This window comes from Macrobrachium nipponense, chromosome 27 (assembly GCF_015104395.2).
Source record: "Macrobrachium nipponense isolate FS-2020 chromosome 27, ASM1510439v2, whole genome shotgun sequence".
Classification (NCBI taxonomy): domain Eukaryota; kingdom Metazoa; phylum Arthropoda; class Malacostraca; order Decapoda; family Palaemonidae; genus Macrobrachium; species Macrobrachium nipponense.
Genome location: NC_087216.1, coordinates 31028684 through 31055782, shown reverse-complemented (window position 1 = coordinate 31055782; position 27099 = coordinate 31028684). Strand labels below are relative to the sequence as shown.

Below are 27099 nucleotides of genomic sequence, written 5' to 3'. Positions count from 1 at the left end.
CGATCGTACCGAAGTCTTCGTCGGTGTTGAAGATGAGACCTACGATCTCTATGAAAAGAGTTCTACAGTCTCTAGACAAGTGGATGTTGTCGAAGAAGGATCTGGGCAAAACCACCTTCTGTATGCCTCCAGCCATACTTTCTGGTAAAAGAGGTGTCTGGTACCAAACTGGGGAGAACATGGGCCTTTCTCTCCCAGCGTCGGTTGAAGCGGACTTTTCAACCTTGGTTGATTCATCGCGGAGACACGCTTTGAATGGAGCTCGTGTGACTTGGGCGATTTCTGAGACTGATCATCTCCTCAAGGGCCTCTTCCATATTTTGGAAGTGTTTAATTTCCTAGACTGGTCCCTTGTGGTGATGTCTAAGAAGGCTCATGACTCGGAAGGTCTAGACCCCGAAGTCATTCTTAGTATTCTGTCATGTATTGACAAGGCAGTACAAGACGGATCGGGAGAAGTCTCCTCTCTCTTTGGAGCGGTACTCCTTAAGAAGAGGAGTATTTTTAGTGCCTTCTTAACCAAGGCGGTTTCTCCCTCACAGAGAGCAGCCCTGGTTTTTGCTCCCATGTCAGACTTCTTGTTTCCTTCTCAGTTAGTGAAGGACATTTCTCGCTCACTGACTGAGAAGGCGACACAGGATCTTCTCCTTCACACTGCAAGGAAGAAGAGACCCCTTGTTGCAGTTGACAAGAAAGGACCGACTTCTACTGTTCAGCCCTTTCGAGGAGGCCCTCCCTCCAGAGCTCCCTCTAAGAGAAGAGGTCCTGAGAGGAGAGGTAAAGCTTCTTCCCGTCCCTTTAAGAAAGGGAAGTGAGACAGACAACCTCCAAACACCAGTGGGTGCCAGGCTTCTCGAATTTGCAGACGCCTGGACATTCATAAACTTTTGACGCCTCTTCGATGTCCATAATCAGGAAGGGATATCGTATCCCCTCCCAGGACAGTCCTCCCCTAACGACTATTCCGCGGGAACTGTCAGCCAGATACAGGGACCCTGTACTGAGGGATACTCTTCGTCTGATGGTGAATCAAATGTGGGACAAACGAGCTATAGAATTAGTTCTAGAGCAAAACTCTCCGGGGTTTTACAATCGGCTTTTTCTGGTTGCGAAAGCCTCGGGGGGCTGGAGACCAGTACTAGATGTCAGCGCTCTGAACAAGTTCGTTCTAAAGGAGAAGTTCTCTATGGAGACTTCGGCCTCAGTCCTTGCGGCTTTACGTCAAGGAGATTGGATGGTGTCGCTGGATCTCCAGGACGCTTATTTTCATGTCCCGATTCACCCTTCTTCGAAGAAGTACCTCCGTTTCATGACGGGGGGAAGGATCTTTCAGTTCAGGGCCTTGTGTTTCGGCCTGTCCACAGCTCCTCAGGTCTTCACAAACCTGATGAAGAATGTGGCGAGGTTTCTTCACTTCAAAGGCATCAACATCTCTCTATATCTGGACGATTGGCTCATCAGGGCCAGAACAGAGAGACAGTGTTTGGAGGACCTTTCTTTGACCCTAGACCTGATAAAGGCGTTGGGACTACTCGTGAACCTCGAGAAGTCACAACTGATCCCCAGACAGAACTTAGTCTATCTGGGGATTCAGATGGATTCTCGGGGTTTTCGAGTATTTCCTTCGCAAGAGAGAATCGTGAGAGGCTTGGAGAAAGTCTCTCTCTTCTCAGGGAAAGAACGAACTTCGGCGAGGGAATGGTTAAGCCTTCTAGGGACCCTTTCCTCGCTCGAACAGTTCTTTCCTCTAGGAAGACTGTATCTTCGTCCTCTTCAGTTTTTCCTAATGGAGATGAAACCACACCTGCAATGGTGGTTGTCCCCTCTAAAAGAGAACAAGGGAATTTCTCTGGAAGTTCCGAACCCAAGCCGAGTGTTATATTCAGACGCATTGGAGAAGGGTTGGGGAGCAACACTAGGACCGAGAGAAGTGTCAGGCACCTGGAAGGCAGCACAGGTGTCCTGGCACATAAATTGCAAAGAACTTCTGGCAGTTCACTTGGCTCTAAAGTTCTTCGAACCTTTTGTGGCAAACAGTGTGGTCCAAGTGAATGTGGACAACACTACCGCCCTGTCCTACATTCGGAAGCAAGGAGGCACACTCCTTGTTCCTATACGAAATAGCAAGAGATCTGCTACTTTGGACCCCCCAGAGGAACATCTCCCTCCTGACAAGATTTGTTCAGGGTACGAGAAACGTCAGGGCGGACAGACTGAGCAGGAGAAGCCAGGTCCTTCACACAGAATGGACCCTTCATTCAGAGGTGTGTCAGAGTCTTTGGTCTCTTTGGGGCACTCCTCATGTAGATCTGTTCGCCACATTCCTTTCCAAAAGGCCGGAAGTCTTTTGCTCAGTGGTGGAAGACCCAAGAGCTCTCGTGGTCGACGCCTTCCTGCTAGACTGGTCTCATGTAGACGTGTACGCTTTTCCCTCTTTCAAAATCCTGGGGCAAGTGTTGAGAAAGTTTGTAGCGTCCAACGGAACAAGAATGACCCTGATAGCCCCGTTTTGGCCAGCACAAGATTGGTTTGCAGAGGTGCTGGAGTGGACAGTAGACTTCCCCAGATCCCTTCCAAGAAGGATGGATCTTCTCAGACAGCCACACTTCGAGAGGTTTCATCAAAACCTCCCCGCTCTTGCTCTGACTGCCTTTCGACTATCGAAAGACTTGTCAGAGCGAGGGGGTTTTCTCGCGAAGCTGCAAGCACTATCGCTAGAGCCCGCAGAGCTTACACTAGACGAGTCTATCAGTCTAAGTGGGAGGTTTTTAGAAGGTGGTGTAAGTCTAAGAAGTTGTCCTCCTCCAGTACCTCTATAGCCGAAATCGCTGATTTCCTTTTGTTCCTGAGAGAGGACTCTCACTTATCTGTATCGACTATCAAAGGATGCAGGAGCATGCTTTCGGCAGTCTTCAGAAACAGAGACCTAGAGATTGCCGATAATAAAGATCTGCACGACTTGATTAGATCGTTTGAAACAACAAAATCTAAGGAACTAACTCCTCCCAGCTGGAACCTGGATGTAGTTCTCAAGTTCCTTTCGTCTGACAGATTCGAGCCTCCTCATTTAGCTTCGTTCAGGGATTTAACGAGGAAATGCTTATTTCTCCTATCTTTGGCAACAGCCAAAAGAGTCGGTGAACTTCACGCCCTTGAAGATGAAGTCGGCTTTAACAGAGACTCGGCCTTCTGCTCGTTTAGAACACTTTTTCTAGCGAAAAATGAAAACCCCTTGAATCCCTGGCCCAAGAGATTCGAGATTAAAGGCTTATCGAGTCTAGTGGGTAGAGAAACAGAAAGGTCTCTTTGCCCTGTGAGAGCCTGGAAGTTCTACTTACAAAGGAAGAAACAAATGGGAGGCTCTAGGCAAGGTCTTTGGTGTTCGATTAAGGACCCCACAAGAATCATGTCTAAGAATGCATTAGCTTTCTTCATAAGGAGCGTCATTACAGATGCTCACAAGTTCTGTCGTGACGACTCTTTTCCACTTTTAAGAGTAAAAGCTCATGAAGTTAGAGCAGTGGCGACGTCTCTCTCTTTTCAGAAGAATATGTCGCTAAAGAAAATCATTGATACGACATATTGGAGGTGCAATTCGGTATTTGCATCTCACTATCTTAAAGACGTTCGCGTGACCTACGAGAAATGTTTTTCTCTGGGGCCTTTCGTATCGGCGGATACGATACTGGGTACGGGAGCAAACACCAATCCTTAACTTTGTACATACCTTCTACTAGATATGTTCTAGATTTCTGCTGACAAAGAGGGCTCGGTGCTGCACTGGCGGCCAGTCACTGTTGTTCAGTAAGGAACTCTTGTGATATCTTTTAGAAGAGTATTAAAAATTTTTTTTTGAGAATTTTTGTATGAATGCGTATTATTTTCGAGTTATGGGTTGTTTGTGATGAGTTCGGGGATAACTCAGAACATTTCTTTATACTAACATGGTGGTTAGGATCAGGTGGTCGGGATTGGTTGTGTGCTCCTTCATAAGGTGTGTTGTCATAGAAGTGGTCCAGTACCCATTGACAAAGTCCTTTCAGGCTCTGCCGAGTAAGCGGTTCATATACCCATCGACAGACCCACAAGAACTCTTAGCCATAGATCACATATCTCACTAAAGTCTTGAGGTGATGCAGACTACCGGGCTACAGCCATGAAGTCTACCACCTGTCAGGTAGGAACCAAGGATTTTCTTTTATACCTACAACATATGTTGTTTACCTGTCTATTCCATTTTAGCTGTCTCTTACCCTCCACCAAAGGGTGCCAATCAGCTAAGTATATATCTGACAGGTAAGTTCATTGTATGAAAATGATATTGTTATAATACAATAAAGTTTCATACATACTTACCTGGCAGATATATACGATTAATGGCCCACCCAGCCTCCCCGCAGGAGACAGGTGGAAGAGAGAAAATATGATAGAAAACGGGAATGGTTCCTAGTCCTGCCGCCCAGGGCAGGCAGGTAGATCACCTGACCTACCGGTAGCGAGTGGCGCGAAATTTGAATTTCTGTCGGGGACGACGGGAGTCTTAGCTAAGTATATATCTGCCAATATTTTGCTAGAGACTTCGAATTTGTTTCAAAATGAAGATAAATGACTGAATATTACTAGACTGTGAGAGTTTTAGCTTACAATTGCGTTTTTCGACCATTTCGGTAGAGTCAAAGTTGACCGAACGTGGTTTTTTTTCTATTTATCGTGATTTATATGCAAATATTTCAAAAATTGCGCACATTTTCATATATAAAACTTTATGTAACGGCTAATTTAAAATGGTGCAAACATTACCACAATGGCACGTATGATTTTTTCGGAAGAGTTACCGCGCGGATGTAAAGAAAATGTTATTTTTTTCATAAATTCACCATAAATCGAAATAATGTGCTAGAGACTTCCAATTTGTTGCAAAATGAAGGTAAATGCTTGAATATTACTAGAATATAAGCGTTTTTAGCTTAAAATTGCGTTTTTCGACCATTTCGGTAGAGTCGAAGTTGACTGAAGGGTGAAATTTTGGCAATTATCGTTATTTATATGAAAATATCTCAAAACTGATGAAAGCTACAACCATGGGTTGTTTTTAGTTGTATTGTGCATAAAATTGCCCACATTTCCATATATAAAACTTTATATAACGGCCAATTTTAAAATGGTGCAAACATTACCACAATCGCATGTATGATTTTTTTCGGAAGTTACCGCGCGGACGTAAGGAAAAAGTTTTTTCATAAATTCACTTTAAATCGAAATATTGTGCTAGAGACTTCCAATTAGTTGCAAAATTAAGGTAAATGATAGAATATTACTAAAATATAAGAGTTTTTGCTTACAATTGCGTTTTTCGACCATTTCGGTAGAGTCAAAGTTGACCGAAGGTTGAAGTTTTGGCAATTATCATTATTTATATGAAAATATCTCAAAACTGATAAAAGCTACAATCATGAGTATTTTATTTTTGTATTTTACATAAAAATGCGCACATTTTCATACATAATACTTCATGTAACGGCTAATTTACAATGGTACAAAAATTATGTCAGTGACTAAATAATTTCCGAGATGTGTCACAGATACTTTTTACTGCGGCAAGAAAGAAATTTGCGCCTGCGCGCCTGCGTGCCTGCGTAACGATTGTAAACATAACAACACCTTGATCCGTGAACTCCCAGCATCCCCCAAGGCGCGTGATTCAAAAGTTTTAGGCTGGTAGGTCTATAAGTATTTTTCCGCGAATTTAAAAAAAAACTTTTGTAAGTCGACGTAAAATACGTCCAGTCGGCACACGGGAGACAAAAAATGTCGACGTAAAATACGTCCAGTCGGCATAAGAGGGTTAAGAGAGCTGAACAGTTAATTACTGCCTCTGGAAGCCGCTCGTCTTAACTCATAGGGACGTGGCGGTATAGCCATGGCTCGTCCTCTAAACAGTGGGACCCATGCAGCTAAGGAATGTCCATGGCTAGCATGGTCAACTAAAGGATACCCCTGCCCAGGGCGCAGTACCAAATAACCAAAAGTTACCAGAGTAAAAAACATATCACCTCAACCATAACCATAAAATTCATACCCAACTCTACACTTGACTGAAGAGTACTCCTAGTACATCCATAGTACCTCCAGGCTCCCCTAAAAAACTCAACAACCTCGTTCAAGGCGAAGAGGTATGACTTCCTACACAGCCTTACCCAATGCTGTGCCCGCCGCTAAATATGGACCCAGGGCACTGCAATTTTCATATGCTGTTTCAATATCACGCAAGTAATGCGAGGCGAACACCGATTTACATTTCCAATATGTTGCTTGAATAATCAAGTCCAACGAGAGATTGTGTTTAAACAAGAGAATGTTTGCCACTGCTCTTACCTCGTGAGCTTTCACTTTAACTTTATTGAGGTCGGTTTCTTTCACTTGTGAATGAGCATCTACAATCACGCTACGTAAGAACAACACCAGGGCATTTTTAGACATCGGGCGTGCCAGATTCCTTACCAAACACCATAAACGATCGGATGGGCCCCGAACTTTCTCTGTCCTTTGTAAATAACATTGCAGAGATCTGACCGGGCAGAGCAACCTCTCTTCCTCTTCCGGTCCTACCAAGTCCGTGAGGCTTTTGATACTGAACAAACGAGGCCACGGTTTGGACGGGATCTCGTTTTTTGCCAAAAACCCTAAGGTTAATGCTTAAACCGCATTACCTTGTGCAAAGCCTATTCTCTTGTCCATGGCATTTATTTCACTCACCCTTTTAGCTGAAGAAAGGGCTACTAGGAATAAGGTCTTTCTTGTCAAATCTCTCAACAATGCTCTTTGCAACGGCTCACACAGAGTTTCCGACAACCACTTAAGTCTAGGTTCCAAGATAATTTCTTCGAACCTTTGGGTTTTTCTATATCAAAGGACTTAATTAGATCTGCAAGATCTCTATTCGACGACACTTCCAATTCTCAGTGCTTGAAAACAGATCCCAACATCGCCTTATAGCCTTTGATAGTCGCAGTAGGCAGATTTCTATCTGTTCTCAAATATAAAAGAAAATCACCTATTTCTGTTATAGTTGTTTTAGAAGACAAAACATTATGCTTTTTACACCAGGCTCTAAACACAGCCCACTTTGTAAAACGATCAAAGCAACACAGAGAAAATATTATCACAAAATTATGCATGAAAATTCGTAACTCGCGGACGTAAATTTTTTTTTTTTTCAAAAATTCACCATAAATCTAAATATTGTTCTAAAGTCATTATATTTGTTTCAAAATGAAGGTAAATGATTCAATATTACTATACTGTAAGAGTTTTAGCTTACAATTGCGTTTTTCGACCATTTCAGATGAGTTAAAGTTGACTGAATGTCGAATTTTTATATATATTTTTTTATATGCAAATATTTCAAAAATGAGAGAAGCTACAACCATGGGTTGTTTATTGTTGTATTCTACATGAAATTGCGCACATTTTCATATATAAAACTCTATGAAACGCCTGATATGAAATGGAGCAAATATTCCAATAATGCGACGTACGCATTTCGGAGATTTGCGGCGGAGAATCCGCGCGCAGAGGGAAGGAAAGTTTTTTTTTAAATTCACCATAAATCTAAATATTGTGCTAGAGACTTTGAATTTGTTTCAAAATGAAGATAAATGACTGAATATTACTAGGCCGTAAGAGTTTTAGCTTACAATTGCATTTTTCAACCATTTCGGTAGAGTCAAAGTTGACTGAACGTGGTTTTTTTTCTATTTATCGTGATTTATATGTAAATATTTTGAAAATGAGAAAAGCTACAACCTTCAATTATTTTTTTGTTGTATTCTACATAAAGTTGCGCACATTTTCATATACAGTAGTACCTCGAAATACGAAATTAATCCGTTACGAGGGGCCTTTCGTATCATGAGGTTTTCGTATCTTGGACCACATTTTACGTGTAAAATGGCTAATCCGTTCCAAGCCCTCCAAAAACACCCCAGTAAATTTCATAATAAAGCTAAATTGACCTATAAACAATGAAATACTACAACAATTTGGACCATTCAATACCTAAATTAATAAAAATGCAAAATATAACCTGTAAATAAAGTGTATATTAGTGTACATGGTAACAAGAAATATATTGTACATACAGAAAATGTGGAAGCTTACCTTTCGAGTGAAGCTACGTACATACGTAACTATCCAAGGAAGATTGCTTCTGCCTACTTTTCACATGTTCCTGTGTGAGCCTTTTCGGGGGGTGTCTTCTACAATTGATTGCACTTTATGAAAAGCGGCTTTAATTTCTGCCAATTTTTGTTTCTTTTGTACATATGTACGTACGTACACTTTAAAAAATATACGTACGTACTACATACGTAACTATCCAAGGAAGATTGCTTTTGCCTACTTTTCACAATGTTCCTGTGTGAGCCTTTTCGGGGGGTGTCTTCTACAAATGATTGCACTTTGTGAAAAGCGGCTTTAATTTCTGCCCTTTTTTTTTTTTTTTTTTTTTTTTTCTTTTTTTGATTTTTAACTTTTTATTCCTTTTTTTTTGTTTACTTTGAGGAGTTTTTTTTTTTTTTTTCCCTTCAACTTTTTGCTTTTTATAACTTGGTTCTTTTTTTTCACCTCATGACTCTGTTGGCCCTGGTGTCCATCAAAACCCTGTTCAACCAAATGCTCTCTCTGCAACTGATTTGGGTACTGAATGTTCGGCTGCTGCCTTCAACATAAACTGAAGTGCCTTGATTATACTGGTATGCATGTTGTAAATGATTGGTCAACACCCTCTGTTCAGCAGGGAGTGGAGATTCTACCAACCTTGCAAAGTTTCCAGTTATCCCATGAGAGAGACCTTGATCACTTATCCCATGTGAGAGATCTTGGTCACTTTTTTTTTTTTTTTTTTTTTTAAATACGTACACATTGACGATCCCGAAAACGAATACTGCGTGCGTACTATAACAATGCTGGTACCGAGTGGCCGAGCCACGCCACCACGTGTACATAGTAGATGCATGATGGGAGGGACGCTGGCCATTAGGAGAGAAGGATTTCATGGCCGCGACTAGCATCAGGAACCAATGGGAGAGCAGGAGGATGGTGGCGAGTCTACTAGTACTAAGATGGCGGGGCGCGGCGCGATTTTCAAAATTGTTATCCGGGCGAATCTCGGACTTTCAGAAACCTTTCGTATCTTGAAAACATTTTGTATGTAGAGCCGTTAAATTTTTCGTATTGGCTTTCGTATCTCGAGTTTTTCGTAAGTTGAGCCTTTCGTATCTCGAGGTACCACTGTATAAAACTTTATGTAACGGCTAATTTAAAATGGTGCAAACATTACCACAATCGCATGTATGAATTTTTCGGAAGTTACCGCGCGGACGTAAGGAGAATGTTTTTTTTCTTCTTCATAAATTCACCATAAATCAAAATATTGTGCTAGAGACTTCCAATTTGTTGCAAAGTGAAGGTAAATTATTTATATGAATATTACTAGAATATAAGAGTTTTACCTTACAATTGTGTTTTTCGACCATTTCGGTAGAGTCAGAGTTGACCAAAGGTTGAAATTTTGGCACTTATCGTTATTTATATGAAAATATTTCAAAACTGATAAAAGCTACAACCATGGGTTGTTTTTAGTTGTATTGTGCATGAAATTGCGCAAATTTCCATATACGTATAAAACTTTATGTAACGGCTAATTTAAAATGGTGCAAACATTATGACAATCGCACGTAGGATTTTTTCGGAAGAGTTACCGCGCGGACGTAAGGAAAAAGTTTTTTTCATAAATTCACCATAAATCGAAATATTGGGCTAGAGACTTCCAATTTATTGCGAAATGAAGGTAAATGATTGAATATTACTAAAATATAAGAGTTTTAGCTTACAATTGCGTTTTTCGACCATTTTGGTAGAGTCAGAGTTGACCGAAGGTTGAAATTTTGGCACTTATCGTTATTTATATGAAAATATTTCAAAACTGATAAAAGCTACAATCATGAGTATTTTTTTTTTTTTGTATTCTACATAAAATTGCACACATTTTCATATATAATACTCCATGTAATGGCTAATTTAAAATGGTGCAAAAATTATGTCAAAGTGACAAAATAATATCTCAGATGTGTCACTGATACTTTTTAGTGCGATAAGAAAGAAATTCGCGCTTGCACGCCTGCGTAACGATTGTAAACAAAACAATGCCTTGATCCGTGAGCTCCCAGCATCCCCCAAGGCGCACAATTCATAATTTTTTCAGCTGGTAGACCTTTAAGTATTTTTCTGCGAATTTAAAAAAAAAATTTCTATGTCGACGTAAATTACGTCTAGTCGGCACACGACAGACAATTTATCTCGCCGTAAAATACGTCCAATAGGCGTTTAAGGGTTAATGTCAGGGAGAAGGGATAGAGATGCTAAGATTGTCTTTCCTTCTCTCCAGCTGCCCACAAGTTGAGAGATGCCTCTCATACCACTAGGCAGTGTAGCAGAGATTGTGAGCAGTCTGTTTCCTTTGAGACAGCTGAAAAACTACCTTTCAAGGACTGACCCCTGATCTGTTTTGGCACTGTTCCTGACTTGTCCTACCCTCCGGGATCTTTGAAGGAACTGGCCCTGTCAGTAGAGGTGAAGGGAATGTTGGCAAAGAATGCACTGGAAGTCAGATGGCCAGTCTTTGGGCTTTTATAATTGCCTCCTCTGGTAGAGAGGGCAACTTGTAGCTGGAGACCAGTGTTTGATTTTTGTGTGTTGAATGACTGTCTTACAGTCTCTGAAGATGGAAAATGGCATGATCCTTGTAGGATTCTAGCAGAGAGGTTGACTTTAAGCTATTTGTTGCTCTTAAGGTAGTGTTTTGTCAAGTGCTGGTCCATTAATCCTCTAGAAGTACCTCTTCTGTGCCTGCAACAAGACTGATCAAAGCGCTGTTCTTTGGAATAGTGACAGTCCCCCCAGATATTCACTTGTGTTCACCTGTTTGATGGCATGGGCCTGTTCACAGGGTATGCAGTTGTTTGTTGTTATCTAGACTCAGAGGCTTACATGTCTAGAACAAGTGAGTTTCCTCACATTTTGTCATGCCCTTGAGATTGTGATAAAATGGGAGATGTTAGAAATCATACCTAAGCAGCAGACAAAGCAAAGCACCTGGCCATGCTTAAAGATGTGATGCATCAGACTCTAGTTCCATAAGCTTAGTGAGGTTTTAGTGCAGTTTATGTAGCAACAGGAACAATCAGGTTGGCATAATCAGGTAATCCTCTGTCATTTGCCATCTATGGAGAAGTCTGTCTTGCACAGCCAACTCTGTCAGTGTTGGCTTCAATGGCAACTGAAACAACATTGGTCTGTCTCAAGAAATCCCTCAAAACCAGCTTGTTCCCCTGACTAGAGAGGTAAGGGAGGAACTTGCGTGGTGGTTAGACAGCAGGAACCTCCTTGTTAGAATTCCCTGGAATTCCATACCTCCAGTAATGTTTCTGTTTTTGGACATAACAGAGGGGGTCTGGAGGCACAAACAGAGTGGTCTCTATGCCTCAGATGTGTGGACAAAGGTCAATCCTCATCAGGATATCAACGACCAGTGCTGCCAGCCTGCAAGAATTTTGGCTTGCCCATTTTGTAAAGGGTGGTGGAGTGTACACAGACAACTTTAAATACTAATAAGCAACAAAATTTTGCTCCACACTTAGGTTATTTACTTTTGCACACTACATTAATTGTCATTCTGAGTTCTTTCCCACTAACCATAATCAAACATTGATAGATCTTGGTTTAATGACCACTTCTAGATAATTGTGTGTAGTGCAAGTTTAAAAAATTTTTCATAAGAGACATTGTAATACATTGTTTTAGAGAGTGACCAGATTCAGAAATTAAACTTATATTTTTTATCTTGATATATCAGGGACATGATATTGCAATGAGTAAGGACGCTAAAACAGACAAGAGTTTTCCTGAGAAATTTAAACGATGGTTTCGACTCGAACGAGGGAATATACCTGGAAACCGGGAGATACGGTTAACAGAAGAATTGCGAGCTGAGCTTGGGAGTGAATCACCAACATCCACCCGAATGAAAGCTATCAAAGAACTCAATGAACTGCTAGCTTCACGAAAATTAGAAGAAGTAAGTGGAAGTAAAATATTCAGTGTAGTAGTTTTAGCCAATACTTTTGTAGAAATAAGTTGAGATTTTAAGCTTCAATAAAGGGTAGATTAAAGTGATTTTTGTAACTGTGAGTTGTGATTTATCCCTGCAGTGGTCCAGGTCATAATTGTCTTTACAGTAGGAAAAAAGAACTCTACCATAGGAATAAATTTTTTCTGGAGATAAACACTATTGGGTCCTCCTGGCATCCATGCAAAAAGGCAGAATTCAGTGCACTAAAATTAATGATCACTCAGGTAGCCATTATAATGGTGAAACTATGTATAGCTGTAGAGCTATACTTGGATGAAATTCATGGATTTTTGATGCTGTATATTATCCCTGTTGGTAGGTATGTAATTTGAATTATTCTACATAAAGGAAACTTCATGGTTTGTTATATAGTACACAAATCCCTCAGTTTATGGGATCCTTAGGGAAAGACCTGTATTTATTATGTAGTCCTTGCGGAGGTTGTATTTGTTTACTGGAGGTACCTTGTATAGTTTGTAAAGATCAGTTGCAGTTGTTGGTGTTATTTTATGGTTCCCAACTTGCTGGTGCTACTTTATAGTTCCCAAAGTACTTATCATTTGATGATTGGGTTTCACCTTCAAATTGCATTAGATGTCAAGAACCCAAACAGTAGCCAAGGTTCTTTGCATATTGAACTAACCATGTCAGTCAAGGAAGGCAGCTGAAAAGCCTGTCAAGCTAGAAAGGTTCTTGATGTCAAACGTCCTCGAGTAGATGGAGCAAAGTATTTTGTACCTTCTGGAGAATTTGCTGATGACTAGAATCCTGCCACTGGCCAGGTTGATGTTACTCCCTGTAGGAAAAGGTCAGGATTTCCCCCACAGATTGGTTTTAGGTCCTCTTAACTTCAGATAAGGTGCATGCCATCCCTTCATTGGCAATAGCCTGCAACACCAGTTTCTGACACCTCAGAGGGTCTTTACTGTTCTCGTACTGCCAGTTCTCAATGGAATCGGTGATTGCACTATTACTGCCGCTTGGATGCTAGTAGTTCGTATGGTTAATGAATGTTGACGGTATTATAATATTGGCTAGTGATGGCCTCCTCTTATCAAGAACTAAGCAGGCACCAGAAGCTTCAGGATACAGCATTACTTATGGGTCAGCCCTCAGACAGTCAAGAGATTTCTGGCGCTGTCACAAGAGCAACTCTTGTAAAGTTATGGACAAGGGTCTTGGGTCACTTATCATCTCAAAAATAGCAAGTACCTCTTGGCAGCTGCAGGTTAACCTCCCTGAAATGGCAGTTGAACAAGAAGTGATGTCGGCAAAAAAGGATGTTTTATACATTCAACTTACCTGTCAGATATATACATAGCTATTACTCCGTCGTCCGACAGAAATTCGAATTTCGCGGCACACGCGGCAGGTAGGTCAGGTGATCTACCCCCCCCGCCGCTGGGTGGCGGGAATAGGAACCATACCCGTTTTCTAATTCATATTTTTTCTGTCGCTTGGAATGTAAACAACGTTTGCAGTTCCTCCTGATGGATTTTCGTGTTTCATCGCCATCGATCGTCTGGGCTAACTTTTACAGGGAAGTAATGGATCTTTGGTTCGGCATACGCTTTTGTTAACTTTTAGAAATTTTTGATAAAATTAACTTCGAAAATTTAGAAGATTAGTGACGTGTAACTACCGAAGTTTTCGGTAGACACTTGTCCACTTTCACGAAAGTGAATTACGTATACTTTCATGAAAGGGAATTACTTATATTTATTCATTAATACAAATAAGTGTTAGAGTTTGATTGAGGAAATGTATATCTTTCAACTATCCTTTAGAAGCTTTATTAGCTCTTGTGTTAACGAGCAATTATAGTAGTAACAGTACTAGTAGTTGTTGCATCCTCATCACCTTCTTACTCCGCAGAATCTACAATATCATATTTGCAAATTGTAGACTTTGGATATAGTTCGAATGCGAACTCTTAGAACGTAAGAAGTGAATATAGTGTTCCCCCATTACAATGGAGGGTGCATCTGATCGGCTCTGTCTCTCTCTCAGGTCTAGACCTTTTCCAAGCTCACAAGCCCAGAGGAGAAGGAATGTCGAAAACCGTAAGGAGGTTTCAGAGAATCCCCACCGGTCAGGCGTTCCCTCGGCAGGTTCTGTAGAGCGTCCCAGACTGCCAGGGATAGCCATTGGAAAGGCATCCTAAAACAGTGTTTCTCCCTTTTTATGCGTACGGTTCCTCGATGGATAGAAGAACTTCAAATGAATGAAATTGGCGAAAATCCTCGTATAATGCCTTCTGGTAGAATTATTCAAAATTAGAATGACATTAATCGATCCACCTTTCGGAATCAGGCGACGATTTAGCGCCTTCTATTATTAGAGATGATTCGATAACATTTGTGATAGTCATTGTTCGAACATTTTTTTTCGCAACTAGACGAGAGCGCTATCCAATGGGGGTATGAAATTGTTATTTCAACATAAGATTCCCCATCGGTGCATTTTTAGATATAAATCTATTATGATGAGAACGATTTAGATTGTTTGTCAATCGAATGAATTATATGGATCTCGTTGAGTGATAAAGCATATATGTATGACTTTTAAGCTTCTAGCTCCTACCATGCTTAGGACAAATCGCCTTAGGACTACGGTATGGCAAGGCATAGACACACACCGAAATTTATGCTATAATGGTCAAGTGAAATCCTTACAAAATTTCCTAAATTAATACGGTTTACCTTAATGTAACAGTATTATAGAGGATTCTATTAAGCTAGAGTATGAGTTATATGATGCTATCGTGTCTTCGAGAAGTGATCGGAGAAGCATATCTTTATTGGTGGATTGAGAGTAGGATAGAACATTTTTCTACGTGTTAGAAGAGGTTTCCATGAATTACCAGTACCCTTCTAGGACTTTCCTAGGAAGGAATAGGATTAAAAGAATTGTTTAGACGACACCTATTTAGTTTCTAGACTTGTCGAAGTCTCGTTAGCTTAATTATGCTTATATAAAAACTTCCTGAAGTTCGATAATAATTTATAAGATTCCTTTATTTAATGGAGTAACTGGCAACTATGGAAAGGGAAGGCCAGACTGCTTTCGCTTTGCAGACCAACCAACGCAGTCGCAGTACCATCTTGTTCTCAGTCGTGAGAGGTCGTTTACAGCTCTCTCTCCTGCGGAATGGGATAACTAACCGTATCTCTTCCCTACAATCGTGGTCTTAGCCTCGGATTGAGGGAATACTGAAGCTATCATAAATAATATAGTGTCTGCCTTTTGTTAGGAATCTTTCAATAAGAAGGATATTACAACCTTTCAATGCTGTTTACCGTAGGTAACATGATTAAAGGATTCTAATGCAGCAGAACATGATATTATTTAATGCACTCATACTTACGAAAGCATGGCTTATTAGAATACATACTTAGTGAGAAGAGAGATGTAATAGAGATTCACTTCAAGACTACGGTATGGTTAAGTCTTTCGAAAAAGGACACAACCGTATTTAAATCGGATATTGCGCAGAAGTTGTATGAGTCGGATGGGAAACATTCTTTTAGTGGGAAATGGTTTCCCTGAATGGATTATACTACGTATATAAAAGTTTTTCATAGTAAGAACGGAATTAACATATGAAAGGATGTCTGGTACCATAAAGACACAGATGTTCTGGCACATAACCTAAAGATAATTAGTAGGAGGCGCCAGCCTGGTGCAGATGCGCCACCCTGGCGCGGGTTGGGCGCAAGTTGCGCCAGCCTGGCGCAAATTGCGCCAGCTTGGTGCAATAAGCCTAGAGCACCATCCAAAATATTTCTCGTTTGAGCGAGTTATTAAATAAAAGCAATGCAAGAATTTGCGAGTCCGTGAGAACCTCGATCGACGATAATAACTGTTAAAGTATGTCTAACATTTATTGCAAAGAGTTGTGAGAACCTGCGAGAAGTCTTCATAGATCTCTTAGCAAGAAGAAGACGAACAGTCTTCCTGTAGACTGCTTCCTTTTCCTCAAACCATGCCATAAGGAATCATAAGCGCCAGCCAGACGCCTGGCTCTAACTAGAAAATAATTAGTTAATAGATATACCTTAGAGCAAATTATGCTTTCCTACAAGTTACTCAGTCCCTCGCACTGGAGTGGTCCTTCTCGTTCAGGAAAAAAGGGGGGGATACGGAAGAATTAACCGAGGAAAGAATAATTCCCCTTCCGATATACTCGTATTAGAGGAAAATTGAGAAGAAACATCCAACTATGGAAGTACTGTAGAATTATAGGATTCTTACAGCACCTCTTCTTATTTTGATATCGAGATTTCCTGACCAAGGTTGCGAGTAATAGGCCATAAAGGCTCCAGCCAGGCTTTAACCAGGCGATAGGCGCCAGCCAGGCGCGAGGCGCCAGCCAGGCGCGAGGCGCCAGCCAGGCGCGAGGCGCCAGCCAGGCGCGAGCGCCAGGCTTTAACCAGGCGATAGGCGCCAACCAGGCGCGAGGCGCCAGCCAGGCGCGAGGCGTCAGCCAGGCGCGAAGCGCCAGCCAGGCGCAAGACATCAGGATCTCCAATTTCTCAGTATTTGGAGATAGACTTTCCAAGAGTTTCCTCTTTGAGAACTGACACAAGATCAGTTTTTTCCTGACAGGGACACAAGTTGTCGCACAGGCGGCCGTGGCCCTTGTCAGGATTAACTGAAATTGCGGAAGTCTCTAACAAGAACAGACTTCTCATGTCAGGTAATATAGTGGTCGCATGAGCGACTTCTTTCCTGGCAAGAGGAGTTGTTTTGGGAGAAACTCTTTTTGCCAGATCAACCCTCTACTGACAATTATTCTAGATATCGCACAGGCAAACGTAGTACGTGTCAGGATAAGTGGGTTCTTCTGCTTTATAGACCTTTACATGGTGAAGAGAACTGATATCTTTAGAGGTCTCTCGCTTTCCTCAACCTTATGAGACAAGTGATAGAAAATATATCGGACTCATAAGTTAATCTGGGTGCAGGTTTTAGAAAGACCTTGGCAACCCCTTTTTTATTGCACGTTTCGGCTAGTCCCTTGAACCATGCAGCTCCTCTTTCTCCTCTTTCATTGTTATTAACAGGATGGTATATTATCCTACTCCTATGTAAACATATAACAAAGGAGACCTTGTAATGTTTTGGTACTGGAAAAGACTCGTAGGAGCTCCCAGTATTGGGTGAGAGGCTCTTTCAAGTATCTGAACCGTACATTACGGCCTGATGTCCTAGGATAGGAATCTTGAATGATTCTCCTCGATCCTGGATCAGTTAGTAGGAGAATAGGATAATAATAATTTGTTTTGCAGAATAACGATGATAGAATTTTTCCATTCTCTCGTTGCCCAGACACGAGGACAGGAAGAAAGAATATAAGAGAGAGGTAGCAATATACGCCATCTTTATGTTATAGAAAGGGGAATAAAATTTAGTCTTTTTCCCCTAAAAGATAAACTCTTTACAGAATGTAAGACAAAGGGCGTCAAAGAAAGAGGATATATGTTATGCCTCATTTTAGACTTAGAGAGGTTGGATTCTCAGAGGTCACGTTCTTCTCACAGCAGGTTTTGGAAGTCTTTTCCAAGACAGTCTGAATATTCTTTCAGCATCTATTTTAAATGGACCTTAACAACCTCTCCACTCCGAGTCTGTCTGCGTGCAGACTGACCAGAAGTGGACATGAATGAGAGGATGTTTCAAGGTAAATGACAGTAGTCATGGATAAGATATATTACTGCAGATCGTGCTTGAGGAATGAGGAAACTGTCCTCTTCCGATACCTCTGTGAACCACATAGCGGTTTTTTTTCTTCCCTTTCAGAGGGAAGAATTACCTTTGTATATATCTGCTATCAAAGAACGCAGTAAAAGGCTATACTCTGTCTCTATAAAGGGAATTGGAGATAGCAGAGCATTAAGATCTTCGGGATCTTACACAATACCTCTATACGACAAGACTTGGAGATCTTATAGTTACAATGGGATCCTATTTGGGCCTCAGATTCCGTGTTCTGACAAGATGGAACTGCTCCTCATCAATGTTTCTCTTGGTACTAATCGACCAAAAGGACGAGTGAGATTTTGGGCTTGGAATCTGGAATCAAATTCTAGAAAGACTCGGCAATGGGTTCCTGCCAGCATGGTATGTTTGGCAAAAGAACTATAACCTTTTATTCCTGATCAACGCTTTCAGATAAAGGATTCGTTGTCCAGGCAATGTATTTACGTTGTTATCTACAAAAGAAGATAAGGTTTAAACGTTTGCTGACAGAGTCTTTGGAATACGATGAGGGCTCAAAACTACTTCCCAGAAGGTTCGAAGAGATATATTTAAAAGAGCTAGAAATCGGGAATCCTCCCAATTTCAGCTCGGAGTCTCCTTAAACTTCCAGGCTCTTTCCCTGCCTTCGTGCAAGGATAGGGAAGATTTTGCAACGAGAGAACTCGTCAACATGTAGGAAGAGTGCTCGTTAGCAACTGAAGTATCAAGTATGATCCTCCTCGGAGGAAGACTGGTCTCTCGGACTATTAGATTTCCTATCGTCTACTGGATGTAGCCGACTAAAATTACCTCCCCTTGTTGCAGAGGCCATAAGCTCAAAGTGAAAGAATTTCTTCCACCCTTTTCCTTTCTCCTGATAAACGATTGTGGATGTTCAGACTTTCGGACAATGTAGCGCCAATCAGGCGCCAAATGCCAAACAGGCGTAAAGACGCCAGAGCAAGACAGTCCAAATAAACACTGTCCATTGTCTGATGAGGAGCCAAGGAGTATGGCCTCCAATCTGGCGCAGATGCGCTAGAGGCGAATAAATCAGGCAAATAAAGTGTCCGAGGTGACATCGCCAGTTTTCATCGAGACTCTTAACAAGCTCGAATCTCCTGCAAGTGGGGAGAAGTCAGCCAGGCGCGAGGCGCCAGGCAAGCGAAGCACCAGCCAGACGCGAGGCGCCAGGCAGGCGCGAGGCGCGAGGCACCAGCCAGGCGCTAGGCACCAGCCAGAGCGCAGACAGCCAGGCCAGCGACGCGAGGCTCCAGCCAAGCGCGAGGCGCCAGTCAGGGGCGAGGCGCCAGGCTCTAGCCAAGCGCGAGTGAGGCGCCAGCCAGGCGCGAGACGCCAGGCAGACGCGAGGCGCCAGGCAGGCGCGAGGCGCCAGGCAGGCGCGAGGCGCCAGGCAGGCGCGAGGCGCCAGCCAGGCGCAATCCAGGCTCTGGGCTTCATCCAGAAGAGATCTGTTGCAAAGAAAGCCCTGGTCTTCTTTGGAAGAGTGGAATTTCTAAAGCACTTCTTGAGTAACTTGATGTTTCCTTCAAACAGCTAAGAATTAAAAGCGCTTGAAGTGCGAGCTTTTAACAATTCTTGTTCTTTCCATAACAATATGTCGTGAGAGTCATATTAGCTGTAATAACGGGAGATGCAACTCTGTGTTGACTTCTCTTTGCACGAAGGAGATCAAGTGGGCCTATGAGAGATCCTTCTCTCTTTGTTATACGTGTCCACGGATGTGTTGCTGGGATAGGGAGCCGACACTGATCCTTAACTAGTGTTAAAATTATTTTTTATTTTAACATAAGTGTATTATTTTCTGGGGTTATTTGAAATGAGTTTGGGGATAGCTCTTTTCAATTAAGCACAAACCCTCGTGTTAGGATCAGGTGATCGGGATCGGTGTTGTGCTCCTTAAATTATGCCAATAGGCATTGGTGTATTGTCATGTAAGTGGATAAGACCCCATTGACAAATGACCACTAGATTCTGTCAAGTAAGTGGATAAGACCCATTGACAGATCTACAAGAACTCTTAGCCATAGGTCCATCCTCGCTGAGGGCTCTTGAGACGAAGCAGACTACTAGCAATAGCTAGGAAGTCGACCCTTCGTCTAAACACATAGGAACCAAGGTTTTATTTTATTTATTTATTACCTACAACGTATGTTGTTTACCTGTCTATTCAGTAATAGCTGTCTTTTAACCTCCACCAATGGTGTGAATCAGCTATGTATATATCTGACAGGTAAGTTGAATGTATAAAAATGATATTGTTATGATACAATAAAGTTTTATACATACTTACCTGGCAGATATATACAATTAAATGGCCCACCCAGCCTCCCCTCAGGAGACAGCTGGAAGAAAAAATATGAATTAGAAAACGGGTATGGTTCCTATTCCCGCCACCCAGCGGTGGGGGGGTAGATCACCTGACCTACCTGCCGCGTGTGCCGCGAAATTCGAATTTCTGTCGGACGACGGAGTAATAGCTATGTATATATCTGCCAGGTAAGTATGTATAAATTTTATTGTATCATAACAATATCATATTTACAAAGCTTTCTTGGAATATGACATATGCAGTACCTAGAGAGATGGGACTTAGACTAAAGCTAATAAAAATAAAAATGATTACAACAGAGTATGTGCAAAGGGATAAAAGAATATTAGATGGAGAAAGAATTAATGAGTTTGAAGCTTTCAGATATTTTGTGTGAATGATATCCAGCACAGGCCCTCTTGATTTGGAAAATAGTGAAAGCCCTAGAATATAAATCAAACTTGGGCAGGTTTAATAGATTTAAAAATCAAATGGACCAAAATTGCAAAGGAAAGTAAGATTGCACTTTGTCTACTACATGTTGTGTTGCTGTACTGTATGGACATGCATCATAGTTTTTCATGGAAACTATACTGTATATCTAAAGCCTTAAGAAGACTATTAAGAGGGTGATGGTAGGATAGAGTTACAAAAGAAATTAGAGAAATTCCATTTATGTATAGGAAGTGATGAAAGAAAAATGGAAATGGAGGTGTTTGGACTTGTCTTTGGACAACTTCTTTGCTTATGTGAATACCAGAAGAGAGTGACTATTTGGACCTACTTGGATGAGAAATGTATGAAGGATGGCTGGAGATGAGTGGAGATTTGTTGAAGATAGAGCACCGGCAAGTCTGAGTTGTGAAATTTCACAGGGTGTTTTGGATCTCACGATAGTGTTTATGTCTAGATTGGTGAGTGTAGGCAAGAGGACTCTTTGAGTATCAAATCTCTGGAAAGGGAATGTTGATATAAAAACATTTATGTTGTGTCTGAAGGCTTAATATGTAATGATATATGCAATACATACATGTATAATATTTTTTTCTACTCATATGTTAGTCTACACTCTTAACTATACAAATCATCTTATTAGGCTATGACAGGACTTTGTAAGTGGGAAATTGTTGAGATTTGTAAGTGGATTTTGGATCTAGCACTACTTTTAAGATTAGATTTAAAATTGCTGAGGCGCAATTGCTCAATGGCGAATCGGTTTTACAGTTGTAGTCAAAAATATTCATTTTAAAAAATAAGGCATTTTAAGGTATTTTTACGGCACAATTTTCAGTTAACAGCGCCGCTAGCGCCGTTGTCTAATGGGTTCACACATTTGTAGAAATGTCGTTCAGACCATAAAGGTTATGCAAATTATATTAAATTTTATGGAGAGTTATTACATAGGTATTAGGGTAAAATATATGCCTTTGATGCTGTTCTATGCCAAAAATATCGAGTTACACAAGTGCAAAATTTAGCTATGGATGTGTCGATTAATAAAGGGTTCATGCTTTTATGTTTAAAATGTGTATGAAAATGTATTACGTGTAAGGTATTTTTATTTCTGCACAGAAATATGATACGAAGGCAGCTTTTGAAACTACCCTTCACGTTATCATATACGATGTTTTTTCATGTTCTTTCTTGTGAGCCGCCGCCTGCCGCTCTTCAGAAAATATCGATTTAAAAAGAAAGTGCAAATTAGCGATCGATGTGTCGATTTTATTAATGTTCATGTTTTTATGTTTAAAATGTGTATGAAAATGTATTACGAATAGGGTATTTTTATTTCTGTGCAGAAATATGATAAAAAGACAGTCGCAGCTTTTGAAACTGCCCTTCAAGTTATTGACTACGATGTTTCTTCATGTTCGTTCTTGTAAGCCGCCATCTGCCGCTCTTCCGAAAATATAGTTAAAAAGAGTGCAAATTTAGCGATCGATGTGTCAATTTTTTAAATGTTTATGCTTTATGTTTAAAATGTGTATGAAAATATATTGCGTATAAGGTATTTTCATTTTTGTTCATAAATAAGATACAAATTATGGCAGCCTTTGTAACTACACTCCACGTTGTCAGGGGATGTTTTTTCATGTTCGTTCTTGCCCCCCACTGTTCCGAAAAATGCATGGTGTTATTTTATTAATTATGCATCTTTTCCATAAATCCTTCAAAAAGTTATACATTATTTTGCTATATCCAATGATATTGTATGTATTCTCATATTATTGTATTATAAAATACTACGGCAAATTAAGCCAGTATTCCACGGAGCGGCCAATGTTGTGGTTTGAAATCAGCTGATGGCGAATAAGAGTTTGTTTCGCTATAACGCAATTCTGAGCGAATTCTCTTACTTCTAGTTAGCATAAACGAATATGTAGATACTTGACTGATATGAGACAAGGTTATTTTTCCTTATACGTGTTTTTAGGTGGAAATATTTATTGAACACGTCTCGTGAATGTGAACTAGTACTTTTTTTTTTGTTAACAGATTATGTTGGGGGCATGTTTATTGCGTAAAAAATTACGTGATTCCGTTCACAATTCTCCTTTATATCATCGTAATACAAACTTTACGTTTTTAATGTATGACACTTACCTGGCAGGTATATATATAGCTATATTCTCTGTTCCACCTGGCAGAAATTTTCAAAACTCGCGGCAAACGCTAGTAACCTATTAGTAGGAACCGTTCCCAATTGGGCCAGATTTTCTCTGCCAGCCGAACCGGCAACATTGTTGGTGGTTCCCTGCTAGAATTTTCATTCTCGTTGCTGACTGATCTTGGATTTTGGTATTGTACTCGGAAACGTTAGCTTGGCATTCGCTTTGGATTGTTCTTTAAAGATGTCTGATACTGGAAGTATGTTTAGAGTGTGTGTAAAAGAGGGGTGTAAGGTAAGATTGCCGAAAGCTTCGGTCGACCCTCATACAGTTTGTAAGAAGTGTAGGGAGAATGTGTGTACTTGGGAGAACAGATGCATTGAATGTGAGAATTTGTCAGAGAAGGAATGGAAGGTCTTTATGAAATATGTTGAGAGGCTTGAGAAAGATCGTGTAAGGAGATCTGTTTCTCGTAGTGAGAAGTCAAATTCTTCGAGTAAAAGGAGTGAATGTATTTCCTCTCCAGCTCCTTCTAATGTAGAATTGGTAGTTCCTTCTCCCCAGGTATCTCCTGCGCCCGCTGCTGTATCGGAGGAGGCGAACGATACAAATATTGTGAAAGTGTTCGCTGCCCTTGCGTCCATGGGCGACCAGATACAGCGACTTACAGATAGAGTTAGTGCTTTCGATGTCAGTGAAAGTGTAGTGGAGGGGGCGTCTGATCGTCTCTCTCGTGCTCCTAGACCTAGACCTCTGTCAAGCTCCCAGACCCAAGGGAGAAGGCATGTCGACAGTCGAAGGGAGGCGAGAGAGGTTTGTCACGGTCAGGCGTCCCTTCGAACAGTCCTGTTGCAAGTTCCCAGGCTGTTACAGTTCGCCGCAGAAAAGGCGTAACTGGGAAGTGTGCGTCCTCGGAAGGTTCGACTTCCGAGCGAGAACGTCGATATGCAGTGGTGTCTCGCCCACTCAAGAGGACGTTTAGGACATCAACTGCTCTCGAGAGGCAGGGGCAAGATAGTGAGGCTTGGAGTAGTCCTGAGGTGTTGTCATCCTCGGAAGACGGGGACGCAGTGCAGATCAAGAGGAAAAGGATTTTTCGTACTAGAGAGGACGCAGGACGCACTGGTGATATACGTCCGTCTCGGCATGGTATTTCCATGGGAGAATCCCCTCCATCTTCTCATGTATCCTCCCCTCGTATTTCTCCGTCGGGTAGAGTACAAGATCGCTCTCCGTTAGGTCGCAGTCCCGCTCGTAATCCTCACCCTTCGTCGTCTACCTTCAGGAGATGGTACGAAGCATTTCTTACGGGAAATGCAGTCCAGTTGGCAGTGCTGGTGAAGTCTTGGGATGCTCCTGAACAAGCATCTTCGAGCGTAAGGACGATTTCCTTCCCCATTAAGTCTTCTAAAAGGGAAGACAAGGACGCGTTCGCCGAGGACGCAGGGCGCACTGGTGCTAGGAGGGGAAAATAGTTTCGGAAGAAGCAGGGACGCAAACGTCAGGACGCGGGAACAATGGTGGACGCAGGACGCAGGCGGCAGGAAGCGATGGACGCAGGACGCAGGCGGCAGGACATCGAGAGGCGGGGCAGGACGCCGAGCTAGGAGCCGCAGGACGAGGCGGCAGAACATCGAGAGGCGGCAGGACGCGACGCCTCGGTTAGCCGCAGGAAGCAGGCGGCAGGACTCTATTCCTTCAACGAAGCGTCAATACGACGAGGATTTACAAGACATTTCTTCAGCAGAAGAAGAATTGGAAGTAATTGAAGAAAAGAATACGGAACCTTCTTCAGATTATAAGGTTCTGACTTCACGTCTTATGGCTGTTTTTGAGGGGGAATTTAAACCGACAGCTCCATTATCCCCCTTATCACAGTTTTCCAAGACTAGGACTCCAAAGAAGTCCTCTTTCCTTAAAATGACAATGTCGATTTCGGCAAGAAGGCCCTTCAACGGGTGAATGACTGGATGAAGGAGAAGAAAGAAGCGGAAAATACTCTTTTGTTTTTTCCTCCAGCTAAGTTGGCTTCTAAATCAGGAGTATGGTACGCTACTGGAGAAAGTCTAGGCCTGGGAGTACCTGCCTCCTCCCAGGGGGACTTCTCCAGTATAGTAGACAGCTCACGCAGACAGGCGTTACAGTCTGCCAAGGTCTGGTGGACGTCTTTCAGAATTTGAACCATCTATTTAAAGGGATTTTTTAGGACTTTCGAAGTCTTTCAATTTCTTGGATTGGTCCTTGGGAGCGCTAGCGAACTCCCTAGAGAAGAGGGTTCGCAGGACTTAGAAACAGCTAAGAGCATTATGTCCTGCATGGATAAGGCTCTGAGAGACGGAACGAATGAACTGGCTTCGTTATTTACAGCAGGAGTACTTAAGAAGAGATCGCTGTTGTGTTCGTTCGCTTCAAAAGGAGTTTCTAACTCTCAGAAATCGGAGTTACCTGTTCTCTCCTCTTTCGAAACAGCTGTTTCCTTCAGAGGTGATTAGGGATATAGCTCTCTCCCTTTCGCAGAAAGCCACTCAAGATCTTCTTTCTTCTTCAGTTAAAAAGTTCTTACCAACCAAGTTGGTGAAGAAGACTCCAAAGGATACTAGGCCGTCGCAACAGCCCTTTCGAGGAAGAACATTCGCTGACCCGCCCCCTTTAGGGGTAAGGAGAGTACCCGCGAAAAGAGGAGCCAAGACACCCTCTAAAGAATGAGAACTCAGTCCTCCAGACGACAGTGGGAGCCAGACTTCAAGGTTTTTGGAAGTTTGGCAGGATATGAAGGCAGATCCCTGGGCTGTCAATGTAGCTCGGGAAGGGTACAAGATTCCTTTCTTGAAAAGACCTCCTCTCGCAACATCTCCGAGAGCCTCGGGGCAAATTACAACGATTTAGAGAAGAAAGCGGCTCTGTGGGAGCAAGTAGCTTCATGCTAGAGAAAGGAGCCATAGAACCTGTTCTGGATCACGAATCTCCGGGATTTTCAACCGTCTGTTCCTGGTTGCGAAGTCCTCGGGAGGTTGGAGGCCAGTGCTGGACGTAAGTCAACTGAATCTTTTCGTAGAAAAGACCAAGTTCACTATGGAGACGAACGATTCAGTACTGGCAGCGGTACGTCCAGGGGACTGGATGGCGACTCTGGACTTACAAGACGCATACTTTCATATTCCGATTCATCCAGGAAGCAGGAAGTATCTAAGGTTTGTGATTCAGGACAGGGTCTTTCAGTTCAAGGCCCTATGCTTCGGCCTTTGCACAGAACCTCAAAAGTGTTCACGAGGATGATGTCCATTGTGGCGAGATGGTTACATTTAAGAGGGATCAGAGTGTCTTTTTATCTGGACGACTGGTTGATAAGATCCCAATCAAGAAGTCAATGTCTGGAGGACTTGAGTCAAACATTGGACTTGGCAAAGACCTAGGTCTAGTAGTGAATATGGGAAAGTCTCAATTGGAGCCCCAACAACAGATAGTTTATTTGGGGATTCAGATATCGGCAGGGACTTTTCGGGCTTTTCCGTCCCCCGAGAGGCAAGCCCAATGCATTCGGAAGGTGCAGGACTTTCTAAAGAAAGACCGATGCTCTGCAAGAGAGTGGATGAGTCTACTGGGCACACTCTCTTCGCTAGAGAGGTTCATTTCTTTAGGAAGACTGCACATGAGACCTCTTCAGTTTTTCCTGAAAGATTCATGGCGAAGAAAATTGCAACCGGATTCCTTCCAGTTTCTAATTCCGGCCGAAGTAAAGGAGGAATTAAAAGTGGTGGCTACTCCAGGCAGGTTAGCAAGAGGGATGTCGCTTCAGCAGAAGAACCCAGACCTCGTCTTTTTCCAGGGAGGTGTGGGGGGGGGTCTTGGGGGGGTTTGGGCTGTTCCAGACGCGTGGGTACGCGGGGTTTGGGTAGCGACATTAGGTCCCCTCAAGAGGTGTCGGGACTTTGGAGCAATGGTCGAAACGAAGTGGCACATAAACAGGAAGGAACTGATGGCAATTTTCTTGGCTTTGAAGCACTTCAGAGAGTTGATTCGAAACAAGACAGTGCAGGTCAACTCGGACAACACCACGGCTCTGGCATACATCCGGAAACAAGGGGAACTCATTCTTTTCCCTTTACGATCTGGCAAAAGAAATTCTGCTTTGGGCGGAAGAGGAAAGGTCGTGATACTCACCAGGTTCATACAAGGAGAGAAGAACGTGGGTGCGGACCTGTTGAGCAGAAGAGAGCAACTTCTCT

The 27099-nt window shown here is 42.1% G+C and overlaps 1 protein-coding gene across 1 annotated transcript in view; it reads left to right on the top strand.

The window, feature by feature from the left end:
- The window catches only part of LOC135200655 (tuberin-like), a 220006-nt gene that overhangs the window by 123771 nt on the left and 69136 nt on the right, over nt 1-27099 (top strand). Inside the window, exon 2 of the mRNA XM_064229262.1 lies at nt 11915-12136. Within this exon, the coding sequence (XP_064085332.1) occupies nt 11930-12136 (207 nt within the window). The 5' untranslated portion in view covers nt 11915-11929. The remainder of the gene's footprint in view (nt 1-11914; nt 12137-27099) is intronic.